The 19,872-nt window shown below is 44.7% G+C and overlaps 1 protein-coding gene across 1 annotated transcript in view; it reads left to right on the top strand.

Annotated features, from left to right (window-relative positions):
* The first annotated feature begins 2,775 nt into the window (after positions 1–2,775).
* Positions 2,776–19,872, top strand: part of ARHGAP6 (Rho GTPase activating protein 6) — a 485,204-nt gene continuing 468,107 nt past the window's right edge. Inside the window, exon 1 of the mRNA XM_065900404.1 lies at positions 2,776–3,354. Within this exon, the coding sequence (XP_065756476.1) occupies positions 2,776–3,354 (579 nt within the window). The remainder of the gene's footprint in view (positions 3,355–19,872) is intronic.

Raw genomic sequence — 19,872 nt, 5'->3', positions numbered from 1 at the left:
TTATTAGCCCTACATCATTGTGGCAGGGTTGCATTTTCAACCCCACGGTCATCTTTTGGGCTTAGAGAAATAGCACATATATAAATTATAAATTACATTTGCTTAACCACCTGAGTTGTAAGTGGTCCTGTGACGTGTGACTTTGCTAACCATCTACTCCAAATGCCAAAATCCAGTGAAGCATAAGCAGTTCCATGCACTGGTATCCAAATGGTAGAGACATTAAGTGTTTACTAGTGACAAGTTACATGATATTGTTAACTAAGGAAAGGGCAGGCAAGACCTGCCCTCTTTTACTTCGACTGTGACTTGTTTGAGGAGGGGAGAAAGCAAATGACAGCAATCCCCCAAATGTCATTTGGTGTGTGTAGTCATGCAGGAAAGTAAGCAATTTTAAAGGCTGTGTGTCTCTGCAGCACATCTAATCGTCAGCCACTGGAAAGAGTACTTATGTTTCAGGGTGAGAAGAGTTGGGTGGCATTGAGGGTGATGGGAAATTTGTATCTCATTTTTGTCTTGTGGCAGCAGATAGGTCAGAAAGTTACAGGAGGGAACTCCCTGAGCGCAGTGGGTCCCGCTGCGTTTACAAAAACCGGTAGGTCAGAAATCCTGGGGTCCGAATGAAGCCCTTTATGGAGGTATCGAATTCTTCTCTTAATGAGATTTCATGATGTGACCCCTCCTAGACAGTCAAACATCTAGGACCGTCGAACACGTTTTTTAAGAAGAGAAAGACATTGAATTTCCCCCTGAAAACTTTATAGGGAATGAAACAAACCTTCCAAAATCAAAGTTGGACAATTCTGATGTTATACACAGCACGGCGAATGTTTGTGTCAAACACTTGTATTTATAAGTTCACTGTAAGTTTTTTTTTCTTTAATAAAAGTAATGGTAAAAGAAAGTCACCTTTACATTTGTATAAAGTTCTCTTCACCCAGAAGTGGTAAAAGAGGACACACGAACACAGTTAAATAAAGTACGCAGGCATTTCCAACATTCTCTCTGCTCCACTGCTGAGATGGTTGTGAGATGCGTCGCAAAACTTAAATGTTAACGTCAGAAAGCCCTCCGAGAAGCGGGCGAGGCTTCGCGCTTTATAAATTCTAGGGGTGGGACAGTAGCGGGGGAAGGTGCTCCCAGACTTGTTTTCAAGCAGGGAACATTGACATCGCCAGCGTTTTCCAGCTTCCCAGGAATGTGGCCGCTGCGCGCTGCGCCCAAAGGCGTCCCACAGCAGAACCCGGAGACCGATCGCTTTGTGAGCGCCAATCTCCGCAGCCTTTGGGCTGACGCTGCGCCGGGCGCCTGCCCCCTGCTCGGCCTCACTCACCCCTCCTCCTCTAGTACAGTGGCTGCACGACCCTTACATGGCGAGGACCCCTCGCTTTTCCCCTCCTTTTCTTAGTAGGTCCCCATCTCCAGCCCATTCATCGGCAGCCACTACATCTGAACTGAATCTCTATCCTTCCTTTTTAAAAACAAACACAGCAGGGCGGAGAAAAGGAAGGCAGGAGATTTATCTCCAGCTTCAGAGCAGCCGCCTTGGGCTATTATCCATCTGACACCAGTGGGTGGGGTGCAATCTGACACTTCCCTTCCTTTCCAGAAACGTGAGTGGAGCTGGCGCCCCCTTCGATTTGGGGGAGGGGAGACGGGGGAGAAGGTCAGCACTTCCGCCCTCGGGGCTTTCTCCCCAGGAGACCCGGTACCGGTGGTGAGCGGTGCTCTCGCTGCGCCGCTCCCAGGTTTGGTGCCTGGAGAACTCCACGTTCTGCTTTCTCCTGCTCCTGGCTCCACCCCAGCTCCAGACCTGGCTTCCCTCCCGCCCTACCCGTCCGGGCCGCCCCCTTCCCGCTGCGTCTAGCGCGAGCGTGCGGGGACATCTCCGCGCCTGCCCTGGGCCCAAGGCTGGGCTGAGAATATCAAGAGCCCCTCTCCGGCGGGTCATGGACAGCCGACCCTGTGGTTGTCCCCTTAGCTCCCTGAGCTCAGCTGGGAATTCTCTCCCACCCTAGCCGCTCAGCCCTTGGAAGGCCCTGGGCGCTGCGCGCTCCGTGTCCCCGCTTTGTAGCGAGACTGGCACCTCGGGGGAACCTGGAGCTTGGAGACATTCTTGCGCCTAGCCAGTCAGAGGAGTGGGCGCAGCAGCCAAGTGGCGGCCAGACGCGTAGCTTCAGAGGCCCGGATACGGCGACGGTGCACGGGGGCGCAGCCCGGGTGCCCAGCTCCAGCGCGGGAGGAAGTCCCTCTCACTAAGCCGAGAGCGCGAGGGACGCGCCCTGGGCGCACGCCCAGGAGGCCTCCTCCCCAGCCCTCGGGACCGTCCTTAGGGCGCGAGGAGGAGCTTGCTGGAGACTTCGAGGCTGTCCAGAGCCTGGGAGCGGGAGCGCGGCATCTCCTGCCTCAGCTGGGAAGGGGGAGTGGCGCTGGCCGCCGGAGCTGGGCACCCAGCGAGCGCCTGACCTTCCTCCTCCTCTTCCTTACCCTTTTCGTGACTTAGGCTCTGGGAGAAAGTTCTGGCGACCGAAGGAGCCCTCCGTCCTCACCCCTTTTCCTAGAAGGCTGGTGATGGATCTCCTGCTTCTGCCCCTGCCGGGGCACTTGGAGCGCGCTGGTGGCGCGTGAGCCAGGAACTGCCCTCCACCGGCCTCGGCGAGCCTTGGCCCGACCCCGTCTGGCAGCCTTGCCTGAGCCCCCTTGTTTTCTGCGCCCCAAAGCGCTAGCAGTTCCGAGAGCTGGAAGAGGGTGGCCCTCAGGCACAGCCCCGCCGAGATGTCCGCGCAGAGCCTACTCCACAGCGTCTTCTCCTGCTCCTCGCCGGCCTCGGGCAGCGCGGCCTCGGCCAAGGGCTTCTCCAAGAGGAAGCTTCGCCAGACCCGCAGCCTGGACCCGGCTCTGATCGGCGGCGGCGGGGGCGAGGCGGGCTCAGAGGGCGGCTCGCGGGGGGCCACTGGGGGCCGCGTCTGCTCCCCGCTGTCCCTGGCCGAGGGTCTCGGCTCTCGCTTGGCGTCCTCTCCGCGGGGCCCGCCTCCCCGGGTCAACCGACTCCCGTCCCCTAGACCCCTCTGCTCGTCCTTCTCCACACCCAGCACCCCGCTGGAGAAGTCACCTTCTGGCAGCTTCCACTTTGACTATGAGGTCCCCCTTGGTCGCAGCGGCCTCAAGAAGAGCATGGTATGGGACCTGCCTACAGTCCTAGCCGGGCCGGGCAGCGGCCGCAGCACCATCCTCTGCTCCTCCGGGGGAGGCCCCAACGGCATCTTCGCTTCTCCCAGGAGGTGGCTCCAGCAAAGAAAGTTCCAGTCCCCACCCGACAGCCACGGCCAACCCTATGTCGTGTGGAAGTCTGAGGTAGGGTCCGGTGCCTCGTGTCCTCATGGCCCAAGGCTGGACACCTAGGCAGTTCTTTAATTCCTTCTCAGTTACAGAGCCAGGGACCCACTGAGGGGTTTTCCTGGTGTGGCTGTTCCTCTTTGGCTGGTTAAACGGTGTCTGCAAATGGGACGTCCCTAGTGGCCACCCACACGTGTCTTCTTAGGACTTCTTGGCTCCCCTTTGGAGCAGTGGTAGGAGCTAGAGGAAGAGGTGCTTTCCTTTTTGTGCTGCAGGTGATTTCCAAGGGTCATCTTATTCCTTCACCCAATGTTGATATTTTTTTGGAACTCAAATGATCTATTTCCAAGCTGTTTGTCAGGATTGGAGGAAATATATTTTGAAATGTTTCTGCCATCTGGTTGTTTTACAGAGAATTCAGGAACATTATTCTCGAGGGTGTTGTTGATACGTGTGTGTGTAGGTCTGTGTGTTTGAGGGAGTAACTACTAGAATTCTCTAGTTTTGATCTTTTCTTCTCCCTAAAGGTCTGATTTCAGAGATCTATGGTACTGAGTACTAGTTTAATACTGGAGAAAAAAAAAAATCTCTGCTTAAGGCTATGAAAGATCATGGAAATATGCCCAGATTCCACTAAGGGCTACGAGTAGTGAAATATACATGAATCAGGAATCGTTAGTAAATAGGGAGCTCAGAGGGAGGTAGTTGGTACCTTTAAAAACGTTTGCTCTCTGGTTTAGAAGAGTGGAGAACAGAGCTAATGGGAAACTGTGGTTGATGGGTACTTGGAAAGCTGCATGCTTTTAGAGAATAAATACTAGTTGTTTTAAAAATGAACAACTCCTAATCTCTTTCAGTCCACAAACTCTATAGATTTGCCTTGGATCTGTTTCCATAAGGAGAGATTCCATCCATTGTAATTAAATGTTTTAAAGTACAGTTAGAGTTACAGAAATGAAATGAAATACCATGTAATTGCTGGAGATTTAGACTAAATAAAGGAAACACAACCAAGAAAAACAGCTAGAAAATAGTATCCAACATCATACCTTGCTCTGTTAACGTGAGTGACTGTGGAATTTTGGCTTTTATTAGACTGCCTTAGAAAAATCAGCAGTATTTATCAGAAATACTCGCATCACATATTAGTAAAATATTAGTTACTGTGTCCAAGTAACTGCTGCTGTTGGGTGGGGAGCATGGATTACAAAAACTAACAAACACTGCTGACTGTTCTGCCCATTTTCTTGAGGAAGATAGGCAGTAGAGAGAAAAGTCAAGTAGGAAGCAAGAGATTCTCTCCAAACCAGGGAACTTAGCATTAGAAAGAGGGTCAAGAATAAATGTTGAATTTCTGTTGGTCTTTAGAAGGGCCTGGATTCCTACTCTATATCAGAAGCACACATTATCAGATCAATCTGTAGGAGTTGAGAGAACTGCAAAAGCAAGCCAAGTTCTTGGACTGGATAGCCACTGACATTCATGTTTCAACCAATTACACCACTAAGAACGTCTCTGCTTTTCTTAGCAACTGTACATACTTGGAATATAGTGTATAGATGCTGTTTGTTGCTCTTATGACCGAAAGGCAGTCTACTGTAGATGATCACAACTGGTTAGAAATTTTCTTCTTATCCATTAAAATTTCATAACTAATGGACAAGTACCTGAACTTCATCAATACTGGGTGGCTTCAAGCTGTTCTGCGCAGCGTAGGGGCAGTCTGCAAGCTCACCCACCATGACTTTCACCTCTTTTCAGTGGTTAAAACTAAGTACATAGCCATCTAGCAAAAGAACAAAATTTTCTCATAAAATGTTCGTGTGTGTGTGTGTGTGTGTGATCCCTTTATTCTTGAGGCAGACATGGAATGACCGGATGGAATCCTGGCATGAAGGTCCAAGGCTGGTTTTGTTTAATAGAGTCCCAGATACCCTAACGTAACCCCGGGGTCTGGAATTTAATGGCTTGGGTTACCTTTCAAAGGTTTAAGGCCCTGGAACCCTCTCACAAACCAAGGAAATTCGTCCTATTGAGCACTGCTTGTCCTTCTCGTTTGAAAGCAAGCTAGGTCCTTTGTCCTAAAAGAGAATCTTTACTAATGATGCCAAAAGTCCGGCAAATGAACACCTTGCAAGGTTACTTATGGGCCCTGGAGGGGAGATTTGGATCGTACAGACTTGGTTCTTATGCTTTCCCTGGTTGCTCTGGTTCAGGGTTTCTCTGCCTCTGCGCTGTGGACAGTTGTGGCTGAACGATTCTTTGCTTTGGGCACTGTCCTGTGCATTGTAGGAAGTTCAGCAGCATCCTGGGCCTCTACCCACTAGGTGCGAATAGCAGCCTCCCCACCAGTGTGACAATGAAAAGTGTCTGCAGGCACTGCTGGATGTCTTCTGAGGGTCAAAACTGCCCCAGCTGAGAACTACTACACCAGTGAGTTGAATGTAGCCCCCCCATGATGGCCATCTTGACAGCCCACAGAGTGCTTTCAGCTGGCAGAAAGTTTCCTCGGGGACGTCTTCCCATTCCAAAAGCACGTGGATCCCTCTTGAGTGTTGCGTGCAGATTCCACGGATCTCTTATGGTTTATTCAGCTTTTCAGCTTCTCTTCCATTGAATCCATAGGCAAACCTGAGAATTCACCTTCGTTCAGGTGTAGCCAGTAATGGATCACGTCCACTTCTACTTAGTTCTTTCAGCAGGTTCTCTGGTTTTAAACTAAATTGTTCGTACAAGGGCACCTGCTCCCAAGACTCGCATAAATGCCTGTAGCTCTGTGCCTTGTGCTCACTCAAAGCTCACAAATGGCATTTTTATGGCCTAAAACCAGGAGGTGTTAGACAAAGTCAGCTACAACTCAGTATTTCCTTACTGCGTGTTTTAGGATTGCTTTAACAAAAACTGATTCATGGACATGCTGAGTAGAATATCTATTGAGTAGAAAAAGGGAGAAGACGAAGGGATAAATGGTACATGGTAACACAATTGGTATACACTTCTCAACTTTGTTCTTAGCAGCCAGGCTCTGTCCTTGACTCGGATCATAAACAAGGGAGTAAGGTCTCATTCTAACTCTGGGGTTCTCCTAATTCTTTTGGATCAGAGCTGAGATTATGCTCGTAGCTGACATAGAGTTTGCCAGCCTCGATAACCCATAACTAAAATTATTTCTCTCTTCATGACTTCTTTTCTTCATTTACGCCCCAAGAACTTCTTGAGCACAAGCATTTCTCTATGTACCAGGAATGCAGAGAGGCTAAAATATGGTGTCGCCCCTTAAAGAGTCCAAGGAGGCGAATGGATGAGTCAACCAATAGCTGCAGTGCAGAGGGTCAGCACAATCAGGGACTGGGGGATGTGATTCTCCGTGCTTTGGGGAGTCCTGAAAGGCTTCACTGTGCAGAGAACACTTGAACTTGATCTTCAAGGGTGACTGCCACTTAGAAGAAGAAGGGAAGTGATTCCTTGATGAAATAGAAAGGAGTGGACCTGCAAAGGCACAGAGGTGTTGGTGACGCTAGAGTTTCCAACAAAGAGGACTTAGAGGGGCTTAAGTGCAATAATTTGTTTGGAGGAGGAGGTTAAGATATATGCGGTTTAATGTATGTAGCAACCACATGGCTTTTTATATAACAACCTAATGAGACCAGAAATTAGACACCTGTTTGTGGAATAATAAGTAACTATAGGCTCAGGTAGAAATGGCAGGAGGACCAAAGCACCTCTTGACATCAAATCTGCAGGGAAGTGAAAGGATGTATTGATAGAGTGTTTTTGAAGTTAGAAGTTTGGCGTGCCTGGAGCATAGGCTGTATCTCACTGTGTGTTGGATAATAGTATTCAACAGGTTGGGTAGCATTAATTATGAAGAGCCCCACTGTGCATGTCTCAGGAGTTTGGACTCTGTTTTGTAGAGCAGTGCTTCTCAACCTGGAGACAGTTTGTTCCCAGGGGACATTTAGCAATGTCCAAAGACAGTTTTGGTTGTCACCACTGGGGGTGGTGACGTTATTACCTTCATTTTGCAGCTGTAACAAATTACCCCAAACATATGGGTTTGAGCAACACAAATTTATTATCTTATACTTGTGGAGGTCTGAAGTCTGAAATAGGTCTCCTTGGGCTAAAGTCAAGGTGTTGGCAGAGCTGTGTTCCTTCTGAAGGCGCTAGGGTCTGTTTCCTTTGCTTTTCCAGTGTCCCCCTGCCTCCATCTTCAATGCCAGCCATGTTGCATCTCTTTGACTCTTCTTCCAGTCATTTCTTCCTCAGGCTCTCTTAAGGGTGCTTGTGATTACATAGAGCTCACCTGGATAATCCAAGATAATGTCATTTTTTTAAACGTCTTTATTGGAGTATAATTGCTCGACAACAGCGTGTTAGCTTCTGCTATATAACAAAGTGAATCAGCTTTACTTATACATATATCCCCGTATCTCCTCCCTCTTGTGTCTCCCTTCCACCCTCCCTATCCCACCCCTCTAGGTGGTCACAAAGCACCGAGCTGATCTCCCTGTGCAATCTCATTGTTTTAAGGTCAGTTGATTAGCAACCTTTAATTCTACCTGCAGCCTTAATTCCCCCTTGCCGTGTAAGCTAACATATTCACAGGTTCCAGAGATTAGGACGTGGGTATCTTTGGTGGGACATTATTCTGCCGACTAACAGGGGAGGTGCTAGTGGCATCTAGTGGGGGAGAATCCAGGGACGCTGCTAAACACTCTACTAGGCACAGGACAGCGCCCACAGCAAAGAATTATCTGGCCCTCAATGTCAATAGTGCCCAGGCTGAGAAACCCTGCGGTGGAGAATGGGGTAAATTGGTGATTTTTAAGCCTGAGTGTGTAACAAGATTGGATATGTGTTTTAGAGAGATCACTCTAGTGTTTGTTGGGGCAATGCATCAGTAGCGTGAAATAAGCAGGAGGACAGATACTCAGAGGAGGTAGGCATGGGGAAACCACGCCAAGCATCCTGCAAACAAATGGGAGTTGCCATAGAAACATAATACTTCTGTATTTCTTACTTTTCCACTTTAGCAAATTGTTTTCTTGCACTGTTGAACTACTTCGAATAGGTTGGTGTCTGTAGACCACTGGTTTTCAACCAAGGGGTGGGTTTGCAGCCTGGACACATTTGGCAATACCTGTTGGTGTTTTCAGTTGCCAGAGTTGAGGCAGGGGGTGTGTGCTACCGGCATCTGATGGACAGAGGCCAGGGATACTGCTAATTGTTCTGCAGTGCACGGGACAGACTGCCACAACAAATGATTATCCTGCTCAGCTTTTCAGTAGCACTGAGGTTGAGAAACGCTGTACAATTTATTACTTTATACAAGAAACTGAATTCTAGGTTTTGCTTTCCGGTACCACTTTCTCTCATGTTTCTGGCTTTACTCTGTCATTTTTTCTTTTTTCCAGGTATATGTCAACCAAGACTTTGAATTGGAAAAAATACCTTTTTGAAAGGTATAGAGGATAGGAAAAAATATGGGGTGTCTCAATATATGTGTAAGAAAGAATTGAATTGTAAATATGTAATGACAGAAACTGGAATTAAAATTGAAAACATGGGCAGAGAGGAATATTGTGATTAAAAATAGAGGCTCACCCATGTCACCAAAGAGGAAGTAATTAGAGTAAGACAGCTTCAAACAGGAAATTGACAAAGGGCATTTTACAAGGAATTATGTCTGAAATCAACATAATGGCCTAAGAATTTATAACTTAGGAAAATAGTTATTCAGTTTTCATATGCTTTCTCTTGGAGTATTTCTCTGCTACAATTCATTTCATTTCTAAGGTAATTTTTATTTTTACTAAAAAAATTTTTTAACACCTTTATTGGAGTATAATTGCTTTACAATGGTGTGTTAGTTTCTGCTTTATAGCAAAGTGAATCAGCTATACTTATACATATATCCCCATATCTCTTCCCTCTTGCGTCTCCCTCCCTCCCACCCTCCCTATCCCACCCCTCTAGGTGGTCATAAAGCTCCGAGCTGATCTCCCTGTGCTGTGTGGCTGCTTCCCACTAGCTATCGGTTTTAACATTTGGTAGTGTATATATGTCCATGCCACTGTCTCACTTTGTCCCAGCTTACCCTTCCCCCTCACCGTGTCCTCAAATCCATTCTCTAGTAGGTCTGCGTCTTTATTTCCGTCCTGCCCCTTGGTTCTTCATGACCATTTTTTTTTTTTTAGATTCCGTATATATGTGTTAGCGTACGGTATTTGTTTTTCTCTTTCTGACTTACTTCACTCTGTATGACAGACTCTAGGTCCATCCACCTCACTACAAATAACTCAATTTTGTTTCTTTTTATGGCTGAGTAATATTCCATTGAGTGTATGTGCCACGTCTTCTTTATCCATTCATCTGTTGATGGACACTTAGGTTGCTTCCATGTCCTGGCTATTGTAAATAGAGCTGCAATGAACATTGTGGTACATGACTCTTTTTGAATTATGGTTTTCTCAGGGTATATGCCCAGTAGTGGGATTGCTGGGACATATGGTAGTTCTATTTTTGGTTTTTTAAGGAACCTCCATACTGTTCTCCATAGTGGCTGTATCAATTTACATTCCCACCAACAGTGCAAGAGGGTTCCTTTTTCTCCACACCCTCACCAGCATTTATTGTTTGTAGATTTTTTGATGATGGCCATTCTGACTGGTGTGAGATGATATCTCATTGTAGTTTTGATTTGCATTTCTCTAATGATTAATGACGTTGAGCATTCTTTCATGTATTTGTTGGCAATCCGTATATCTTCTTTGGAGAAATGTCTATTTAGGTCTTCTGCCCGTTTTTGGATTGGGTTGTTTGTTTTTTTGATATTGAGCTGCATGAGCTGCTTGTAAATTTTGGAGATTAATCTCTAAGGTAATTTTTAACCTAAATAGAGAATAATATGAAGACAAGTTCTTCTCAGATTGAATTGAGCTTCCACCAGAATTTTGGGATTTGAGGGTTGGCAAGAGCAAATTTTAGACTATAAAAGGACCTTGGGTAGCATCTAGTTGCAACCTCCTTACTTTATAGTTAAAGACAGGGACTGAGGGCTTCCCTGGTGGCGCAGTGGTTGAGAGTCCGCCTGCCGATGCAGGGGACACGGGTTCGTGGCCCAGTCCGGGAAGATCCCACGTGCCGCGGAGCGGCTGGGCCCGTGAGCCATGGCCGCTGAGCCTGCGCTTCCAGAGCCTGTGTTCCGCAACGGGAGAGGCCACAACAGTGAGAGGCCCGCGTACCGCAAAAAAAAAAAAAAAAAAAAAAAAAAAAAAAAAAAAAGACAGGGACTGAAAGGGTTAAGCCCAAACTCAGACAACAAGCTGAGGGCAGAACCAACCCTGAAGTCCTCCTTGACTCTTAATATTAACTGCAAAACTTCTGGAAAAAGGAAGCGACCATGAACATCTAGAACCTTGGCAATCTTTTTTCTATCCCCATTACTTAATGAAACAATTTTCTCAAAGGTGCCCAAATCCGTGGACTTTCTTCGACCTCCTTTGGCTGGACTTCTGGGCAGAACTGACAGCATTGTTCTGCACCGTCCCCCACCCCCTTTCCCCACCACTCACAGAAGAGTCTCAGCTCCCTCCCCGTTGCCTGCTTCTCAGTCTGTAATGTCTCTTCCTGCTCTTCTGTTTCTGTGCTTGTCGTCCATGCATCCCTACATTCAGATCATTCTCCCTTCATGATCTCGTTCACTTTTGCAACTTCAGCTATCATCCCTCTTGGGGACACTCGTAACTCTGTGTGCTTGAGCTCCTAACATCTATTTCTGATTTCTTGCAAGACATCTGCTCACAATGCCCACTGTGCTCTTCCTAGTCTACGTGACTGAGGCAGAACGAATCAGTCCCCCTTTCCTCTGAGCACACTCCATTTTCTGTATTCCTTATTTCTGGTTGGTGTCACCATTCTTAGGCCGGCTTAGTTTTACCAGGCCAGAATGTCTTCAGTTTTCCCCCTCTTTTTTTTTTCTCCTGTCATCTCTAATAAGTTATCAAATCCTGTTGTGTTTACTTCTCATTCGCTCCATTCTAGAAAGGATTTGAAGAGGAATGTGTCCAAGTTCTTACATCTCTCTCCAGCTGTTCCTTCTCGTTGTCACTGCCTAGTTTGGGGCCTCATTTGCTGTGGCCTCTGCTTGGTCACCCTGCCTTCAGTTTCCCCTCTTCCCATCTGGCTTATGGACTTTCTACTCCAAAGACACTATTGAAATCATGTTAACTCCCTGAGTAAAAACCTTTGCTGGGACTCAGTGTGTGCAGAATGAAATCCAAACTGCTTAGCCAGTCATTTCAGAGCCTTTCACGCTATAATCTTAGCTGACCTCCTCCCCTTTCCCCAGGAATTCTCGTCCAACAGAACCAAACTGGCCACTCAGCCAGGTTGTCATCAAATATTTATCAAGGGCTGGCTATGCAGTAGGCACTGGGGAATGTATGCAGAGTAAACAGGCACGGCCCCACAAGGTACTTACATGTTTGTGAAAGCAACACTTTCCAGTAAATAAATCCCTGTACTTCCTCAGAATGCTGTGGCACTATGACAGGAGGGCTGTGGTACAGAATAATGCCCCTCCCCGCAAGGATGTCCATGTCCTAATTCCCAGAACCCATGGATATGTTACCTTATAAGGCAAAAGAGACTTTGCAGATATGATTAAGTTAAGGATCTTGAGATGGGGAGACGATCCTGGATTATCTGGGTGAGTCTAATGTAATCACAAGGATCCTTATAAGAAAGAGGCAAGAAGTTCAGAGTTAGAGAAGAAGACATGAGGACAGAATCAGCCAGAGAGACAGACAGACAGATGTAGAAAGAGAGAGAGACAGAGAGAGACAGAGAGACAGAGAGAGAGACAGAGACACATGCACAGAGATTGATTTTGAAGATGCTACACCGTTGGCTTTGAAAATGGAAGAAGGAGCCGTGACCCAAGGAATAGGGCAGCCTCTAGAAGCTAGCAAAGGCAAGGCAACAGATTCTCCCCTAGAATCTACAGAAGGACAGCAGCTCTGTCAACATCTTGATCCTAGCCCAGTGAGACTGCTGATCTCCAGGACTGTAAGAGAATAAGTGAGTGTTGTTTTAAGCCTTGATGTTTGTGATAGTTTGTCACAGCTGCCATAGGAAGCTGATACAAGGACTAAGGAGGTCTGGGATGTCTCAACTGAAGCCAGTGGGTAAGGAGGCCTTTGCCAAACAAAAAGAAGGGAGGTGGTAGAAAGAATGGCCTGTAGTTAAGAGGAGTGTAGTATGCTTCAGGAACTTAGAGAAATCCAACTGGAAACACCTATAGGAGCAGGATGATGGCAAAGAGTAAATCTGACAGGGCCTTGGGCTTCACGATACAGCTCAGGATTTTATGATTTAATGTAAAGGTGCTCTGCAGGGATTTTCTTCTCTCCTCATTCTGCTTTTCATCACCTGGTTCCATATCTATCTGAGAAAACTCCACCATACTTTATGGCTCAACCAGATATCACCTTCAAAGAAATGTTTTGACTGTCATACATGTCATGACATATTCACGGTTTACGCAAATGTGAGCTCAGCTAGATTCTGATTTTTCTAATCTGGTGTCCGCATAAGGGAAAGTGTTTTATATCAGACTCCATTCAATGACTGAGGGAATATGTGTTCTGACAGTGGTTTTCCAAATCCTGGGGATACACCATTGAGGCATGATGTCTTTTTAAAAGTTTTTCCTGAGTAGGTATTCTTTTATTTTGTCAGAAGAAGGTTACAATTTTCTGTAACTTTCTACATTCACAGAGAAGGTTAACACACGTAGATTAAATTAGTTCTGTTTTATTAAAATCTGCATTAGGGGACAAACTGGAATTTATGCAACACTGCCCTGATTGTTTCAGATGTTTTATTTTTAATTTTTGCAGACAGGAAGACAAAAGTCATTCTCACCTTTGCTCCCCTTTCTGTAACGGGCATGATGTCTTGGTCTAAATTTTACTGCATCCTCTCTGGGTCATTGCTTATGATAAAGAGACTGAGACTATAATTGCAACTATGTTACAACATGGCAAAAAATGGAAGGTAATGTGTGAAAAAATGGAATTAGTTATTGTGTTAACTAGTAAATAATGATGTTTTCATTAGCTACCAGGAAAATACAAATCAAAACCACAATGAGATACCACTTCATATGGCTATACCATAGCATATATATGGCTGTAAAAAAAAGGCAGATAATAACAAGTGTTGGCAAGGATGTGGAGAACTTGAAACTCTTATACACTGCTGGTGAGAATGTAAAATGGTGCAGCAGCTTTGCAAAATAGTTCGGCAGTTTCCCCAAAAGTTAAACATTGACCATATTACCCAGCAATTCCACCTTTAGGTATCTACCCAAGAGAACTGAAAATACATATGTACATGAAGACTTGTAAGTGAATGTTCCTAGCATTATTCATAATGGCCAAAATGGTGGAAACAACCAAATGTCTATCAACAGATGAATGGGTAAACAAAATGTGGTATACCTATACAATACAAGATTATTCAGCAATAAGAAGGACTGGAGTACTAATACATGCTACAACATGGATAAACCTTGAAAACATTATGCTAAGTGAAAGAAGCTTGTTACAAAAGGCCATATATTGTATGATTCTATTCATATGACATGTCCAGATTAGGCAAATCTATAGAGACAGAGAATAGATTAGTGGTTGCCAGAGGATGGCAGTAGAGAGTGATGAGAAGTGACTGCTAATGGATACCTGGTTTCTTTTGCGGGGGATGAAAATGTTCTGGAACTAGGTAGCTGTGATGGTTGCATAGCCTGAGGAATATACTAAAAACCTCTGAAGTGTACACTTTAAAAGGGTAAATTTTATGGTATGTGAATTTAAAAAAATTAATTAGTTTATTTTTGGCTGCATTGGGTCTTCATTGCTGCGCACGGGGTTTCTCTAATTGTGGCGAGCGGGGGTTACTTTTCGCTGGAGTGCGTGGGCTTCTCATGGCGGTGGCTTCTCTTGTTGCGGAGCACGGGCTCTCGGCACATGGGCTTCAGAAGTTGTGGCTCGCGGGCTCTAGAGCACAGGCTCAGTAGTTGTGGCGCGCGGGCTTAGTTGCTCCGCGGCATGTGGGATCTTCCCGGACCAGGGCTCGAACCCGTGTCCCCTGCATTGGCAGGAGGATTCTTAACCACTGTGCCACCAGGGAAGCCTGGTATGTGAATTTTAATATCAATTAAAAGAGAACACTGTTTATGACTTTTAGAAAATATATCAATATTGTTGCTACATCATCTTTTCAGTAAAACATAACCATAAATGTAGATGAGCAGAGGTATGTTGTAGGCCCAGGCCTAATGTATATTAAATGCTGTCAGCAAAAGGTGCAACAAGGAGGTAGTAATGACTCTGGCAGATTCAATGGAGGAGAGAACAGCCAGCCTGGGATTTTCTGAGACTGGTTACTGTGGATATTCTGTGTCCTGATTATTATGCTTTGGAAGCAAGTGCAGAGAAGCTAGTAAAGAGATTGTTTTTCAGAAAAGGCAGAGACTTTAAAAAGTACTTACAATCTTGAAAAGTTGCCTGGCCATATCACACCAGAGCTATTAAATAGCCAAAGATTTTCAGGAGCCATGAGAACTAAAAGCAACTTGAGAAACTACCCATCAAGTCATGTGCTGATAGACCCAAGAGGAGAAGGCTGAGCTTAGAATGTCTTTGAAGAAATTGGACATGAATTGAGTTGGGTGACCCATGGATCAAGGAAAATAATGTGGTTTTGCTTCTGTATACCTGGACACTCATGGAAACAGGTGAATTAATACTACCTACAGGATCTGAAGTGTGAGTAAGCATCACTTCAGTTCTCAGCTTGCATTGCCAATAACCTCATCCCTCAGGGGTTCAGAAACAGTTAGGCAAGCTGGTACTGAGACCCAAAGGTGGACGGGCAAGGGGAAAGATAAACCTTAGGTGACAGTAGGCACGTTGCGTCGGGGTTTATTATAACAAGGCCTCTACTCTAGTTAATAATTTGGTCCATGGAAGTCCTGAACTGGGCCACCAGGTTTTCTGGCTTTTGAACAAAGTAGCATTCTGCTTATATTGGAACTTGCGATTGATTCCTTGCCCACTTATTTCAGTTGATAGGTGATGACCATAATGATAAGCGAAATGACAATTAGTATTTGTAGAATGCGCAGCAGTTTTTTGTTATTACAACAACTCTGCGGGGCGATAGTGTCATCCTTCATTTTGCAGGTAAGGACACTGAGACTCCGATTAAGAGGCAGCCAGACTTAGTTGGAGAAGAAATGAAGTGAATGAGTTAGAGCTGGACTGTGATCCAGACCACCTGGATTCAAATCCAGGCTCTGCTCTGTGACCTTGAACAGATTACAAAGCATCTTTCTGCCTCAGATTCCTCATCTGTCAAATGGGGATAATTAAAGTCCCTACCTTGAAGAGTTTTGTGAGGACCTCATGACCTGATTACTTGGAAAGTGCCCAGCACATAGGACGTAATAAAAGATACTAAGCAGAGTAAAGGGTAAATAAAATGGAAGACGTGTCCAGGTCATACAGCTAGGAAGCAACGAAGGTAGGACTTGAATTAAAGTGTTAGTGAAAAATATTTATTCTGCACCTACTCTGTGTGCCAGGAACCTTGATCTTTCCACCGAGGCACTCAAAGAGGGCTTAGGTGATCAAGTGAATGAATAGACCTGGCTGATTTGGACAACAGCAGAAGGCACTTGAAAATTTATTTTGCAAGCTGTTAAGTAAGGTATACTTTTTATGGTAGGCATTGGAGCAACAGCAGGCTGTCGCCCCAGGCTTTTGGACTAGTGACTTGGAACACAGGAATTTACCAGACTCGCATTGTGGATTTGGTGTAACACAAGACATGCCAACAAGCCAGGGGGTAACCTTCATTCCCACACACTAGTCACAGTAACTTCATTGCATCAGATACTTTTTGTTTGGAGAATCCTTAGCATGTTGGGAACTGGATAGCTCCCAGTCCAGCCCTGGTTCTCTAGCTGGCAAATGGCAGTGTGGTTTCTCACTTCAAGCCGGGTGTTCTTCTCACTTCCTCATACTACCACTATCTTGTGAGATCAAGCTGACTGTTGTTCACGGCTAATCTCATCAACATCTTTTCAGGGTAACAAGGCAGCATCACTAAATCGAAACAATACCATCTACACTCAGATGCTTTTTTTTTTTTTGCTCAAAATCTAACCATAACTCCCATTTCATTTCTAGTCTGACTCCAGCATTCTATGAACAAAACAGAATATTGGGATGGACAAGTCCTTAAAGGTCTTCTTTCTAGTCCAGACCTCCCTGCGATACTTAAATCCTATCTACGACATCCCCAGTTTATGCCCAGCCCTGCCCCCCGCCCCGCAATGGAGACATTTCACAGTTCTGCCTTTAGATAATAATGGACATGGAAATTCTTCCTGGAATTGTGTTCAAAACAAGCCTCCCTGGGACTTTTATCATGCTACAAACGAATTCTGCCTCTCCTGTCATACAGATAATTACCAATATTGCATTTTTATTGTCAGTAAGGAAGTATGGGTTAGCTGAGCTTTCATTCTGAGCGTCCACACAAAGTTTGGTCATATTTTCTCTTTGGCAGAGAAAAATTATGAATATATTAAACCAGAATTGAGGACCAGTTTAAACGAAAGTTAAACTATTGACCCGAAGTTATCTTGCAAACTACTTAGAGAAATCCAGGATTAGAACTTTCTGTCTCTAGGTTCTTGCTGCCGACCCAGTGAGTCAGGTTTCTTCCTGTGATGATTTATAAGAGAGCTCAAAGACAGGTGCAGTTTTCATATCATATCACGGAGGATGGCTCTGGGTCTTTCTGCAAGCCCCCAAAGAGGCATGTTGAATCTGGCTTCTAATGGTAATATATTGTCAAAAAATGGTGTTGTCAGAACGTGTTTGTCAAAATGCCAAGAAAATAAACGTGAAAGGCGATATGGAGATGGTAAGCAGGCTTGAAGGTCAAGGAGTGTGATACGAGTCTCAGACTAACTTCAGAAGCTCTGAGTCACGAACTCAGCAAGTATATTGTCGTTCTGCTGCAATGGCAATATTTTAATCTTTTAATTTATGATTGAATTGGAAATAAATGACTTTTTTCCTGTATAACTGAAAGCGCACTGTTAAAGATCAGTAAAGTGTTATGCAAACGATCAGATATTTAGGTTCTTGTTCAGGGTACTTTTAATTGAAATGGGTTATTCAGAGTTACAAGTTGTTTTAGAAAGTGAAATCGTTTCTCTCTCTCTGCGATATTATTTGGAGTTGTGGCTCTCCCTGTGGGAGAGGGATGGGAGCTAGGTGCAGAAGAGTCAATGGGTCACAATTGTCTAGTTTGCCTTTCCTCATCTAGAAATATCCCTTTTATAGGAAATGTCTAAAATTATGCTATGTATTTTACTGTCCCCATAAGGTATCATTCCTAATTTATATAAAGATATGGAAGACATAGCTTATGTAAATGTTCATTTGAATCTAAAACCATTCTTAGAAAGTAAAATTATTTTTTTTAAAGTTCACCGAGTAAGAAAGTTGAATGATCAAGAAGAAAATTAACTTAGCATACCTACAAAGATTCCCTTTGAGTCATTAATTAAATGTTTCTATGCAATAGTTCTCCAGTGCAGAAAGATTATTTTTTTTCTTTTATTTGGAATGACTTCTGCAGTTTTAGACCACCATCTATTAGCGTAATTTTTCTGAGTGTATGTCTATTCACAAACTTGTAAATTCATGATAGCATCTTGCTTTAGAAATAAAAATGGTTGGTTGGATGTTACCATATATGACTGGAACGATATGGATAAATTATTTTTATGAAAATAAAAGCTTTTAAAATTTCATGAAGAAATTGTAGGAAGGGCGCAGGCTCCGTGTCTTAGTTTGAGTTCCTCCAAAGGAAGGGCCTGGGTGAGAGCAGTTTATTTGGGAGGTGATCCGGGAAGCAGGAATGAAGAAGAATGAAATGCCGTTATAAATTTGTGTCATGAAGTTCACATCTGTGGACAAAGGAATGACCAGGCTTCCACCAGGACCACTGGGAAACGCATAGAATGCCTCTGAGGATCTTCTACCCATGTTTCCATTATCTACTGCTATATAGCAAACAACCCCCAAACTTAGTGGCACGATTCTGTCAGGAATTAGATCAGGGCTCAGCTGGGCGGTTCTGCTCCACATGGCATCAGCTGGCTTCACTCATTTGGACGCTTTTAGCTGGTGTCTGGGAGGCCTGGAAAGTTCAGGATGTCTTCACTTATATGTCTGGCGCATTGGTGATCCTCCATGTGGCCCCTCTCTCTAAGAGGATAGCGTGGGCTTCCTCACTGCATGGTAATCTCATGGTATTTGGTCAGCATGAGTCACAGGGCCAGCCCAGATTCAAGGGCAAGGGAAATAGATTCCACCTGTTGATGGGAGAAGCAAAAGTTATTTGTGGCCTTCTTTGATCTGTCACAAGCTAAAATATGGGGAGCTGGAGAATGTCTCCGTTGGTTTCCATCCTCCATTGGTTGAAATTCCTTCCAGGCTTTTGAACTACCTTGTAACCTCTTTCACACGACCAAGTATTCACTGGAGCTGGCTCACTAGCAGCGCAGAGGTCCCTGTGAGCTTGAACAGAACTTCCCAGCACAGTTCTGGCTGAGTTCAAAAATTTTAGCACAGGCTCATGGGGGGCAGCATTTAGGATCAGTCACCCACAATCTTAGCTAACCGGAAGCATCACTGAAGGATGGTGTAATCATAGCTTTTGGAGGTGTATTAGCCCGGGGTCAAAGCCCAGAGCCACTTACTCATAAGGTGTGAATTTCAGTGTCTTCACCTTTAAAGGGAATGTAATTGTATTCACTTTGTAGGAGGTTGTGAAATCAATTGGTGAATGCACTTAGGACCCGTGGGCTATGAGGTGTCACGCAGAGGTGTCTGTTTATTACTCCATCTGCTTCATTCTAAAATGCTGTCATAGGCAGATGAACATAGATTTTATAATGCTTTCAGAGGAAAAAAGGCAACAATACTATGGTGAATATGAATAACTATCGTTTAAGACACAATTTTAGGCTTTTTATACTCTAAGGAAAATATGCAGTACTCGAGGAAACTATGATACAGTGAAGTTTTTCCTCTACACTTTACGTTTTGATTTGTGTACAGTAGTTTAAATTGTATCAAACAGTGCTGTTTGTTTCCTGTCAGATTTCACATGCATACACCCATGAGTAAATGGCAAAATAAGCCCTTTTTTTTGCAGAGTTGGGGCACAGAAGTTGACTATACATTCAATCCTATAGTAGTTGTTCATTAGGTAAGAGTTATTACATTGATTTATCTGCCACCTTTAGGGCATTTCCACATATTCTTCAGTTGGCAATAACTGCAGCTCATAACCCCCCACTGGCTACTGAAGTATCATTGTGCAAAACAACTTGTTCTTAGAACTTTTCAGTCTACTCCATGGAGATCCTTCCAAATGACTGGA

The sequence above is a fragment of the Phocoena phocoena genome, chromosome X (assembly GCF_963924675.1).
Source record: "Phocoena phocoena chromosome X, mPhoPho1.1, whole genome shotgun sequence".
Taxonomy (NCBI): domain Eukaryota; kingdom Metazoa; phylum Chordata; class Mammalia; order Artiodactyla; family Phocoenidae; genus Phocoena; species Phocoena phocoena.
Note: the sequence above shows the minus strand (reverse complement) of the source record. Positions and strands in the feature narration are given on the sequence as shown.